Here is a 13,753-nt window from a genome sequence, read left to right as displayed (position 1 = left end):
AGACAGTTGGATGGCTTTTCACATAAAATCTACAAACATTCAATGAAAAATCAACAAATTATCATTCTGTTGTAAAACTGTATGGGAAGCTAGATAACAATAGTATGTTAGCTATTTCAATCATTAGCTGTCCTATATGTGTACGAATGCACTGCTGAATAACATTTTAGCATGCTCCATTTTTCTAGGGTGATATTTCATAAATAACGCACATATACATAGTTTCAATGTTGATTGCAGTGTCATAATAATTATGTGGCTAGAGTATTCAATTTTACTTCGATTTGTGTACACCTCAGGTAATTATTCAAACGGTTAGGAGCAGATGCCAAACAATCACATGAATATGAACGAGCTTCAGTAACAAAGATATCTGATATACTGAAGCGCGCTTTTAAGTATTCAGCCAGTATCTGAGGCTTGCCCAGGAGAGTTATAGAAAGCCATTTCGTCTTGCTTTATGAGAAGAATGTAGCCTATATACAGGGACGGATTTAAGCCTAAATGCTTTGTCAGCTATGAAAAAAAAAAAAAATAAATGAGGGCTCTATTCACAATAATATCATACATAAAACGAAATTAAATCCGTTAAATCCGCTCATGACTATATAGAAAACGCTAAACACCATAAGCAGCGCGCAAAAACAATATATGCATAAAAATAATAGGTTTATTACCTTTACTTACTTTATCACTTCATTATTTTTCCAATATATGTTTTGCTTCCAGTGGCTCAGCACTATGTATGAAGGTTCATAATATCAGATATTGTTTTTCGATACTCGTGGAGAACATAGCACTGATAGCCTGCTGTGTAGTTTTGAGCACAACATCAAACAAATAATTAGCTTTCATAATATTACGTTAAGTTATTTTGCCTTTTCGCTTCTAATGGGCCCGGCATGGCCAACCGTGTTAAGGCGTTCGACTCGTAATCTGAGGGTCGCGGGTTCGAATCTCGAACGCACCAAACATGCTCGCCCTTTCAGCCGTGGGGGTGTTATAATGTTACGGTCAATCCCACTATTTGTTGGTAAAAGAGTAGCTCAAGAGTTGGCGGTGGGTGGTGATGACTAGCTGCCTTTCCTCTAGTCTTACACTGCTAAATTAGGGACGGCTAGCGCAGATAGCTCTCGTGTAGCTTTGCGCGAAATTCAAAACAAACAAAACAAACGCTTCTAATGCTTTAAAATATATTGCTGTGGTTGGTTGGTTTGACGTTTTAAGGCGCAAAGCGACTGGGCTATCTACTCCCTATTGTTGTGTATTAAGCGTCTAATGACTATATTTGTCAACAAAAGCTAGCCGGGTTTACTCCAGAAGGAATAATTTTAGAGGGTTTATAATTTTTATCTTGTTGCTGGAAAAACATGCTCGGCTTTAAAACTTTATTTTTTCCTGCATTATGAGCAGATATTATATATAGTGCTACCCAATATTTCGCTAAAACAAAAAAATTAGACATGTGTGCAAATCAATATCTTTATCTGACATTATTAACTTTCTATATTGTATACTCGTGTGTGGAAGACATATCAATACTAAAAATAAACTAACTTATAACACCAAAATAATGTTGTTATTTAAATAATAATAAAATTATGGTGTCATAAGACCATTTATTTTTAATGTATTAATATTTACCTGACATGTTATTTCTCATGTCCCGAGAAGCCTCCCAGCGGCTCATCAGTGAGTCTCACAGTTAACAACGCTAAAATTGAGGTTGTTACTCGTAGTGAGCAAAATACAGATAGCTCATTGAGTAATCTTGCGTTTAATTACAAACAAACAGTCTTCAGGAAAAATTCTTAATAAGGAAACGATGTTCGGATAGAAAAATTTAAGAGTTGGTGGAGAGAACTGCTGTCTGAGTGTCCTTCCGCCAGGATAAAAGCAAATATTCCTTGTGAGGTTTTGCTCGAAATTATAATTCGAACAAATAAAATAAACACTATCAAGAAAATGTGTATTTGCAAGGAATAAACTACGGTTTGGTGGTTAGAGTGCTTGATTAGCAGCCTGAGGGTTGCGGGTTCAAATTCTATTCCACCAAACATGCTTTCTGCTTTCAGACGTGAGGTTGTTATTATATGTCGTTCAATCCCACTGTTCACTGGTAAAAGAGTAGCTCAGGAATTGGCGGTGGGTAATGATGATTAGCTGATTTCCATCTATCATTCATTGTTAAATAAGCGACGGTTAGCGCACAAAGCTTTCGTGTGGCTTTACGCGAAATATCATAACAACAACAAAAGAAATAAATTATGGTTTTTGGTGGAAAAGAGCAGCATAGGTAGCCCATTATGTAGCTATGTGGCCACTAATTTTCATACAAATGAAAGAAACAGCATAAATTCAAAGGTATATTTGTATATGCAACCAATATTTAACCATTTAAAATTAGTTATTTTAACAACAGAATAATAGAATAAAACATCATAATTAATCAACTCAATTTAGTCTCTATTCTATTTATTTTTTTAATTTATTAATGACCTCTTATAATTCCGTTTAACAATTCATTTTCTATTTTTTCAACCCTGGTGAAGTACGGTAAAAAAGTTGCCCTGGTTTCTGTCCATTTTTATATAAAGGGTAGGTCCATATGTACTGAAATAAAATTTTGAATTACATCTTTATCAGTTTTCGTTTACCTAACTTTTCTGATTTAATTGAAAATTAAAGATGACAACGCTGAATATAAACGAGTTGTTCGATGTAAACAGGTAAGAACAATTTACTTTTAATATTATAAGGTTTAGGCTTAAACCAATGTTATAAGTTTTTTGCTTGATAAAAAAGTTAAATTAAAAAAATTATTAGTGAGAGTGTGTTTCAGGTTAACATATTTCAACTTGTTAAACTCGATGCTTTATTTCAGCTATAAAGTTTTTATACTGCGGTACGGATAATATAGTGTTTTTTCCAATCTCTTGGATACTACGTTATCCATATGGGCCAATAAATGAATAATGATAGTCGTAGTATTACTAAGACTACCTAGTAACATATCTAAGAATAAGATTCTAGCACTAGGTGTGGGAAAGCAAAACAGTAATCTAATATTTATCTCTAATATCACGATTATTAGTAATGATAGGTTTCATCTGGTAAGTATGTAAGTTGTAAGAACTTAAGGTTTAAAATTAAATTTTAAATGTGTGAATACATTATGCTGGTCAGGTTATGTTTGATGATTTGATTCATGCTGAATTTCAGGTTTTAGATTTTAACTATTTTTGTTGATGTTTGTCTAAATAGTAAAAATAAAAACTAATTTTATTAGTAAGAAAATTAATTGTTTGAAATTTAATTTTGCTGTAGAAAAAGCTGTTGTAGGAATACACTGTAGGTAGTTAGACTAGTGCAATAAAGTTTAAGGTAAGGAAAGTTAAGAACATTAATCATTTAGGACAGCATTACTGTTTTTAATAGGGTGGATGGAGTGTAGAATAGTTTTCTTAAGGTGGTGGAAGTTGCAAAACAGAATTTAAAAGAGTAGATTGGATGAGCAATTTTACTTCTAGAGATAATGGTTTGATATAGGAAAATAGAGGAAAAGTAACCACTTTTTCTTTTTTTTTTAACTATTAATATTAGTATAATTTCTGGAGAATGAAAAAGAACCATTAGTAGATCTTTATTTTTTACAAGGAAGTATCACGGATTAAACTAGTAATCTAACATTCTATTAGTTTGATTTTTATTATTAGCAAGTTGATGATATTTGTTGTAAGGGTAATTTCAGAAAAGTATTTTGAAAGTTAACATTTGAATAATTGTTTCTCGTTATTATTTTTCAAAGTTTTTATTTTAACAAGTATGTTGGAGTTTTGATATAGTTTCATCCTCTTTGGTTGAAAAGTACCCTTGTTGATAGTGTACCTTTGCTTTTAGAAATTCTTTGAAAAGGTACACTGAAAGAGATTAATGAGTTAGATATTTATGGAATTAATGGAAAAATATATTGAAATTTAATGTTACTCAATATGTTTTTTTTTTTTTTTACAACACAATTTCTTAATGTGTTTTATCATATTAACAGAGGCACAGTGGGTTATGTGATGCATCTTTTCTTTTAACATACTACCAACAGCAACTTATTCCATAAGTCAACCACCCTGTTAGAAAAATAAAATGTTAACTGGAGAGTAACCTGTTTTTCCATGTTGTAAATTTGTGTCATCTTGTCCTGTTATCTTTTGAAAAGTATTATTTTTTTTTAGTACAAAAAAATAAGAGACCTTAAGTATGTTGATATTCCAGAATTGTATAGACACCAGTAAGATCACCTCTAATGCTTTTTTTTTGTTTCTAACAGAAAATAAGTTGAGATATCTTAACCTATTTCTATAAGATAACCATTTCATTCCTGAAATTATCTTAGTAGCACTGTCTTTTAACTTTTTCCAACAAATTTATATTCTTTTTGTTTATATAAGACCAATCCTGTACATAGTATTCAAAGTAAGTCCTAGGTAGTTATTTGAATAAATGTATAATAACCTCTTTTGACTGATAATCAGTATGGCTATAAATGCGTAACAGAGAAATGCTTTTATGACTTGAGAGATGGATTCAGTACTGTATGTACAGGGTGGCCAGTAAGTCCCTATCTATCTATATATCTTATGTATCCAGTGTATCTGTGTGCTGTTCCTCATTTACACTGCATAATATTATGCGACGCCATGTTCTGTGAGGCATTTTCAAGTGTAAATGGACTTAAATCAGCTATATTTCTCTGAAGAAAAAGGAAAAATTTATAATACATGCATAATTGATTATAACATGATAACATATGGATGGGTAGGGACTTACGGGTCACCCTGTAGATTCTTTTCGTCTATCAGAGTATTGAGTCAATTTCCATTTGTATTAAACATCTGATTCAAGTTATTGCAACCCAAGTGCATTACATTGTCTATAATTATTTTCCAAATATTCATTCAACTTACCAATTGATCAAAGTCATTCTGTATACTTTGACATCCTGAATACAGCTAGAAATATCCAAGAGTTCAATGTTCTTAGGACACCTAATTCATTAATTATGCCCCTATCAGTATTGTTAATGTAACTGAGAAAGAGCAAAGGCCAACATATTCACCCCTACAGTACTCCACAAGAAGTAATGGTACAGTATGACTGAACTCTATTAATAATCAATCTCTTGTTTTTTCCACCAAACTATGGTACAATATACTTAACTACTCTTCCACCACCTCTAACTCATTTGATTTGCTTAACTAATTTTTTGTGGATTATTTCTTGTTATATTAGCTGAGTTGAAATACTGAGAAATCCCAGCTGGATGAAATGAAAAAAACTAACTTATAATATATTTGAAAGTATTCATTTTATTAGAATATATATTTATATTAACTAGTTTAATTAAACTTTTCTCTAATGTGCAAAAAGGGCTTGGAGAAAGTTTAAAAATGGTGGTTTGTAGTGAAAGGGTTAAAATTAATTTAATTTTTTTAGTTTTTTGCAGACTGTTTTTTTTTTTTCATGGACTGGTACTGGGTCGTGGACCACACTTTGGGAAATGCTGTTATAGAACAATATCCAGTCCAGTCAGATATTATGTTTATACAGTGAAACCTTATCAGATCTGATCTTCATTTGGTAATTAATCAAATAATGAGATATCATTTTCATCCATGGGAATTGTCTTACAGTATTAAACAGACTATAGCTAATTAGTGGTTCTTTATCTTTTAAACTTGTATTTTCTACAGAAGTAAAGAATGGGAATCATGAATCCCTCTAGTGGCTTTCTCATCCATTTTGAAGTATTAGAGTGTCAGTTTCATTCTTTTGAAACAAAACTTTAAGGTAGTAGGTTCAGTCTTTGAACTGTTTGAAATTTCATGTTCTTTTAGACCAAAATACAGCTTAGTTACAAGACTTGATAAATTATAGTGGAATACTGTGGTGTTGATATGGTAATTTATGATTTTTTTGGTGATTCAATTGTGTTTATATATATATATATATATATATATAACCTAAAAAATATATTGTTTTACATCTTCCATGTGCAAAATTTTATAAGGTTTGACAACCTCTGACAGGTAGCAAATGAGTGCAATGTTCATAACTAGAAGAGATAAGTGTTTGCTTTACTTCTTTATTTACTCTTCTATGTTTTAAAAAAATAAATTTAAGAACTTGTTTCGTAAATAGTAAATGTGCATGCATACATATTGTACTGCAACTGAAATTTATCGTATTTTCCAAAATACTAGTCCACTGAAACATAACCAAGACAGGCCAGTTTTATACTTTTGGATACAGTACTGTGAGTTCACGTGCAGTATGTCATTGCAACTTCTGTAATGTTAACCAGATATGGCTGAAAAGTCAATATAATAAATATCCATGAATGTATAATGTTATAAAGTTTAAGCTATTTAGTTTAAATATTTGTGTTTTAGTGTTGTAAGTTGTAGTCATTCTAGAACAAGAAAGTCATAAATTATATTTATTTCCAAATTGTTTATGTTGTTTATGAGATTGGTTGGTTAGATCAAACCTATATTGAGATCTGTTAGTGAAAATAGTAGATAAATTATCAAAACTTTTCTTAAAAAATGTTTGATAATTATCAAAATTATAAGGATTTTGCATGTGAATTCTGAAAATTTGTGATGCATAAATTATTTTTGACCTTAAAAATTACTTTGCATGTTGGGTAAGCAAAAAGAAAAGAAAAAGACGTGAAAAACATTACTTGAGAAACCTTAAGATTTAATAAAAAAAACTAATATTTTGTGTATTAAAGCCTTATAATGTTTGTTTATAATCTATTCAATCTTGTGGACATATTTATTTAAAAGATATAGCAAGAAAACTTTAATGAGTACAAAATGGTTACAAGACTGGTCCTATGTTGAAAGAGTTAAAGGTTTTGCAATGTCTTGGCACTCATGTGGAACTATACAAATTTTTAAACATTAAGGATAAAGTAATTACTTTAATATCATACTGTGTATACTGAAGTTGTAACTCATATCTTCAGCAAATTTTTTTAATATGTATGGCTGAACATGCTGTCTGTAATCTGAATCCAGTTGAATATCAGGAGCCAGGTATCTGAAACTGGATATCTGACCAAAACTACCACACATATTTTGCCCATTCCTACCCATCTCTATATTGATTTTTCTCTAATAATACCATCATTAGTTTTGCATGCTGAGAGGTTATTTTTGTTACTTTTTCTTGACATTTTGCAAGAGAAACATGTTTGTTCTGTTTGTCCCATTCATACAGGTACTCATTAATTTCATCTTATTTGAGGCTAGAAATTGTTAGACTTTTGTTGGGCATAGATCTTTGAAGAGCATATAATATATATATATATATATATTGTCTTCAGCTACTGTAGAAGTTGAGTTTAGATCTGGGGATCCAAGGTTGATTTCACAGCTGCATTAGTTGTCTTCATTTTTTAATGTCAGTTTTACTTTTCCATAACTCTCCAAGCTCATAGTTACAGAGTAAAGGTTAATTTTTAGAGGTTTATAGAATTGTGTAATTTTAGACCCAGGAGTTTATTGATTTTAAGTGATATTTTTACCTCCTCCTTACCACATGGTAACATGTTGCAATCCTTTGAAGTTGCACATGCCTTGGATATCATACCTTTATATCCTTTTTCTTATACATTAAAAAATGTTTCTTTATTTTGTCTTCATTGACAGTATGTTTTGGCCTTAACTTTTTCATTTGTTGTATCTAGCAATCTTTGTCGCACCATGTGGTTTCTCCATCTTTATATAAATTGCCACTTTTTTTAGATGACATTAGTTGGTTCTTGCACAGTCGAAGTTACCCTACTATGGTTGAGTTGATTAACATTCATCATTGTATTACTATTTGGCTGTTTTTTTTTCTTTGCTTTTTTTTTAATATATAGGTGTTATTAATGGAAAATATGTAGATAAGACTGCAGTATGACTGAAATATGTAACAAAACTTCAAATATAAAATCAGACTTCTATATAGACAGTCACTCTCATCCTCATAAGTGTTATTTCTTTCATTGTAATAGCATTTTTGTATATATATATTATAAAATGCATGTGCCAAAAAAATGGGTTCTTGCTTTTGGGAGTTGTGTTCAAATATTTACCAATTATTTCTTGTCCAAAATGAATAAAGTTTTGCAATTTTGTCATGACAAACATTTTTCATCAGGTAAACTTGACATCTCTGTGTCCTACATGTTTGAATCTAATGACTGTTGAATTGAGGCTGCTTATATGTCAATGAGCATTTATACTTTGAAATGTGTTCTGCAACAGATTAGACCAGTAATTCAATGATTTGCAAGTTTTTATAGAATAGGAACTTGATATGTGAGATTTTTGTTATTTTTGTTACAGATGAATCCATATGGCATCAAATGTAGTTTTCTAATTTTAAGAAATGTTGAACTTATGTTTTGAATCATTTGCATGTGTGTGTGTGAATTACCTGCATGTTGATCATAAATATTCATCAGCATTGTAAATAGATATAAAACTGTACTAGACCTTGTTTAAGTTTATAATAAGTTATGTAACTTGAGAAATGGCTAATTAAAATCTAAAATTGAATTTGTATTGAGTTTAATTTGTGAATTATATAACTATTGTTTTTTTTATAAAATTATGCTGTTTTAATAAAATTGTAAATATTTTATTAACTTAAATATGAAAAAATATTGTAGTTAACTATTAAAATAAAATTCTGTGAAGTTTAATGTAAGTTTTAGAACTAGTTTTTATTAAAATATTTTTAATTTTGTAATACTTGGATATGTTAGATCTGTTTTTAATTTGAATGAGGTGTAAGTACTGAGTAACAAGCATCTATTGTATAACGTGTTTCAAGATCAATGTAAAACAAAATTCTAGGAACTACAGTAAATTACAAAATAAGTAACATTGCATCATCTCAAATTTTTACTTTGAGTTATACTTAATCAAAAATAGATTAAAACAAAAGGTAAAGTTAAAAAAAGCACAATTTAAACAGTTTAACACAAACACAATAGAAAATATTTCCAATATTATTGTACATTGCAGAGAGCATGAAGACTGTGTCCCAAATCTTAAAGTTGTTACTCATTTTTTAAATCAGAATTTGTATCTGTTTAATTGTAATATAGATTTTGGTCATATATATATATAAATTTTGGGCTTTTCTATCTAGAAAACCATCAGGTCTTCACTGAGTTCTGCAGTCAAGCAACTTTGCAGCTTAAATTGTGATTCTGGACACTGAATGTGCATTTGCACTGCACTGTGGTAATGGGTATTATAAGAGCTACATTTGAAAGCTTTGATATATCAACATAGTTTGTTTGCCAAAGCCTGATATTTGTTTGAAGGGCATTTCTTTCCCATTTTTATATATCCATAGTGCAAATATTTGTATTATGTAGTTAGGTGTTGTTATATGCAAGAATGCACATGGATGATTTAGCTGACATTCAGTCTTGCTTTAGTAGTAGATGGGGTGCTGTTACTCAAATTGTTTCTGTTCCTGTGCCTTGATGCACTCTTAATGAGGAAGTGCTTTACATTTAGTATCCATGATATGCTTTTTAATTTTTCTCTCTAGACCAACTTATATGTTCTAATATAGTAAAGATAAGGAGTTTCTTATGGGACATCATCCATAACACAATTTTACTGATTATAGTAGTTTAATAGTTGTTTTTCTAGTTAGGCATTTAATTGTATATACATTTTATGTTTTGGATGATGTACATATTCTAATGGATTCTCACTTTTCACTCCTTTTACAATCTCAGATGAAGTATAACATAGCTGCCCTTATTTTCAGTAAGTGTAGCTTCCCACTGTACATAATTGCTCAGCATTTACAAAAACAGTGTCACGTTACATGTCAGTTAATATTTGGATAGATCTTCTGACCCATTGTACATGAAAGATTTTGGTAGTAAAAGCTTTCCACTCTGTACAATGATTGTTGTTTCCTTTTTACCAGTTATTCATTGCACAGATTCTATTTTTACATTTTTAACAAGAAATACAGTAATCTTTTTAATTGAAATGAAATTCAAGTAATTACTTTATCTCTAAACACACTTATTTTCACTTTTTTTTCTCCCATCTCATTTGGACATTTGATAAGAGTGATCTCAGTATGTAGAAAACATTATAATGTTTTGCCTTTGATCTGTTCTGATGAGAAGGCTCTTTTATGTCTGAATAGTTTTATTTAGCAGCTTTGAGAAAATTATCATAATTATTCTCATTGTTACAATTGATTTGTAATTTTGTTCTTTATAATGAAAACAAATGTACTGTTTGAAGCTCCTTTGTTTTATTGAAAATATCTGTTGAAGTTGAGTGAATAATCACAATGTTTTTGTGCAGCTATGATTGTATTTCAGAGCTGTTTTAAATATTTTCTTTTAGGTGTCAACATTCAGCGGATGCATTTGCTTTGTTTTTCTACTTCCCTATTGGTTTCGTACTTGCTGTTTTAAGAATTTTCATTGGCTGCCATGCTTTTCTGATAGCATGTGTTTTATCCAAGTTGTCTTCTATAAGGTTGTAAGTATGAAAACAGTTTTAGTGTATGGGCTGTAAATGCATATCGTTAGTAAGAAATAATTGCATATTGTTTTTTGTCATTCCTTATAATAGTTCTTTCTTATGAATGTTTTTCTTTCTTTAACAAGCAAAAGAAGTGAGAGGAAGGATGTTCATTTTCAGTAGTTTTATATTATTGGTATGCTATAACCATTGAATGATTTGACTTTAAAAGCTGTAACATAGACACTTATTTAAGATTGTTATATTGAACACAGAAAATAATGCCATAAAATCACATATTTATGATATATATATATAACTAGTATATACATAATAGCAATTGTTGTGGTGAGATCTTTTATGGAGTAATAAAATTTGTTATGAATGTAAAAGTAGTAATTTTTAAAATTTATTTAGAGGATTACAGTATATGCAGAAAGCATTGTCCCATCAGTTCAGAAAAGAAAATATAAGAGGAGGACTCTCTTACCCCCAAACTTCCTATTTACTGATGTGGAACACCTGAAGAATGTTGGTGTTGTTGATAATAAGATGTTTTTTTGTACCTTTATATGATAATTTTCATACATAAAGGGTAAACCTCTGCTGTTAAGTAAGCTTTTGTTATGATTACTTTATAACAGGCATTGAAATGAGTAGAAATATGCTTGGGATATTGTCACACATTTAATTTGTATCACATATTTTTAGCTAGTATTGTTTACATAATATTACTTTTGGCAAGATGAAATAAACGTGTAGCATAGGAAGCCATGTAAGAATGTGTAGTATTCAAGGTTTTATGTGGTAAATTATTAAGACAGTCGTGATACATTAATAAAAAAATTTGTGATATGCTATACGTGATAGTATAGCACTTTTAATTTCATTTTTGTACATTTGTTGTTGAATTTAACTGTAGAGTAAATGCCAGTGCCTCCAAGAGTAATGTATCATAACAACATATATAATATTCTTAGATTTACATGTTGGTTGAGATTGAATCAGTACCTGCATCATAGTAACAGAATTTAAGTAATGTAAAACAGCATAAATTACAAAGTACAGTAATGATTAACATTTATAAAGAATGCATAAAAAAAAAAGCCAAAACGTCCTTGTCCCTAGTGTGTAATAGTAACACCTTATAGACCTTTTAATTGATTTAGAGACAACAGAATTTTTTGTTGTTTTTCTTTTTTGGCAAGCATAATAGTTTGTTGAATAAAAAGATCAGTAATACTTCTTTGCTATGAGGACTGTATCTTTGACTGTAAGCTGATCTTTATACCACACATCAAGCAGCTATGAGTCAAGTGTACAAGGGCACTGAACATTTTCCATGCCCTCTCTTGGAGAGTGAATCAGTGTTCTATGCTAAAGATAGATCATGCTGTCATTTGATTGAAATTTGTCTATGGGTCTCTGGGCTATGACTCTGCCAGGACCTCAGCCTTGAAGATGCTGGACTCTGTTCATCACTACGGGCTTGGCTCTATGTTGGGGCTTTCTGCACTTTTTCAGTTTTGAATTTGTACACAGTCTCATGAACCTCCTTTACACCTCTGCCATGTGAACTATCTTTACTGTATACTTCACAAATTCGATCCTTACTGCAGCATTTCACCTGGAGTTGTGTTTTCCTTCTCAGTGGACCATGCTTTGTCAGAACAAAGGATCTGTCATTGTTCCTTTTGGCTTTTGTATCCAGGCATAGTTGGATGAATTGGGTTTGTCCTTGGATGGCATTGCTGTATCCATGGGTCAGCCCATCTCAATATGGCTATTTATGATCCCCAAGTGTGACCTTACTTTGAGTCATCTGAGTACCGTCTTTTATTTGCTGAACATCTTTCGAACCATCCTTCCATTTCCATTTTGGCCCAGCATGGCCAGGAGGTAAAGACACTCGACTTGTAATCTGAAGATTATGGGTCTGAATCCCTATCATACCAAACATGCTCTCCCTTTTAGCTGTGGGGCCATTGTAATGTGATGGTCAATCCATCTATTTGTTTGTGAAAGAGTAGTCCAAGAGTTGGTTGCAGGTGATGATGATTACCTGCTTTCCTTCTAGTATTAAACTACTAAATGAGGGACAGCTACTGCAGATACCCCTCCTGAAGCTTTGCATGAAATTCAAAAACAGGCAAACAAATATTCTATTCTTAGTGCATTTTTTCATCATCTTAAGATAGGCCTGATCCTGACTATACCCATTAATGGACTATGATGAATAAATTGCATAGGAGATTCCTGTTCATTCTCCATGCCTAGTTTAACACCTAGTGCTTGTTTGTTTGTTTTTTTCAAATTCCAAATAGGTGTTTTGTAGTTACCCATTGAACTGCCTAATGGTGATGGTCTCTTCCAGACTCTCTAGTGTGCTTTCACTCCCTTTTTTCATCTAATGGAGGATGGAAGTAACTGCTACTTATCAGTTCTCAGTTGCTGGAGTGGTGGACTATGGAGACTGCATCCTGAATGTGATGAATTCCACTCTATAAAGAAAAATAGTGCACTTCATCTCCATGGCTGACCTTCTCCCATCCTACTACTGCCAAGATATTAGGTTCCAGGGTGGTCTAATGTTGGAATGGTACAGGACCAGCCAAAATAAGTCAATTGCAATTCAGATGTCACATTCCCTTTCTCTCTTACTGGGCATGAGATGAATATGGTAGGGACCCTTCTCTTACCATTGCTCTGAAGTGCTACCTGGTTTAGGTCAGGGAATTAACCCACAACAAACAGTCTGATGCATCCTATCCACACTAATTATATGACGCTTCTGAAAGTCAGTTGCTAGTGTTGGATTGTGCTTGTATCTTCTGTCTGTAATTACAAAACTCCTTTTATTGCCCAGGCAAATAGTGTACCCTGGTACAGATGAAGTACAATCTGATGTGTGCATGCCTCTATACTTTTTCAAGGCATAGAGTGTCACACTCAGTGGATTGCTTTTGGGTTCTTCTCAAAGGGATCTCTTCCATGTGAAATTTTGCACCAGTCTATCCACCACTTTGCAAACGCAAACTAACGTGGCAGGGGTTTAGTTTAGAGAGAGAGAAATCGTAAGAATTCTCGCTCCAACTGGGGTGTTCAGGAACGTTGTGGTTCCTCTTTGTCCCCTTTTGTGAAAGGTTATTAGGTTTAGTTTTATTTATTAAATAATTTTTGACTCTTTT

The 13,753-nt window shown here is 31.6% G+C and overlaps 1 protein-coding gene across 8 annotated transcripts in view; it reads left to right on the top strand.

Moving 5' to 3' along the window:
* Window positions 1–2,530: 2,530 nt before the first annotated feature.
* Window positions 2,531–13,753, top strand: part of LOC143253975 (lipid droplet-regulating VLDL assembly factor AUP1-like) — a 63,646-nt gene continuing 52,423 nt past the window's right edge. Inside the window, exons 1-2 of one of the 8 annotated variants that reach the window (XM_076508653.1) lie at window positions 2,531–2,729; window positions 10,446–10,583. In XM_076508653.1, coding sequence (XP_076364768.1) covers window positions 2,689–2,729; window positions 10,446–10,583 — 179 coding nt within the window. In that variant the 5' untranslated portion in view covers window positions 2,531–2,688. Of the gene's footprint in view, window positions 2,730–2,855; window positions 2,906–3,081; window positions 3,114–9,232; window positions 9,306–10,445; window positions 10,584–10,982; window positions 11,097–13,753 lie in introns of those variants that run through there. The other 7 variants (XM_076508694.1, XM_076508686.1, XM_076508660.1 and 4 more) reach the window with 7 other exon arrangements.

Source organism: Tachypleus tridentatus, chromosome 1 (genome assembly GCF_004210375.1).
Source record: "Tachypleus tridentatus isolate NWPU-2018 chromosome 1, ASM421037v1, whole genome shotgun sequence".
Taxonomy (NCBI): domain Eukaryota; kingdom Metazoa; phylum Arthropoda; class Merostomata; order Xiphosura; family Limulidae; genus Tachypleus; species Tachypleus tridentatus.
This window is presented reverse-complemented; position numbering and strand designations above follow the sequence as displayed.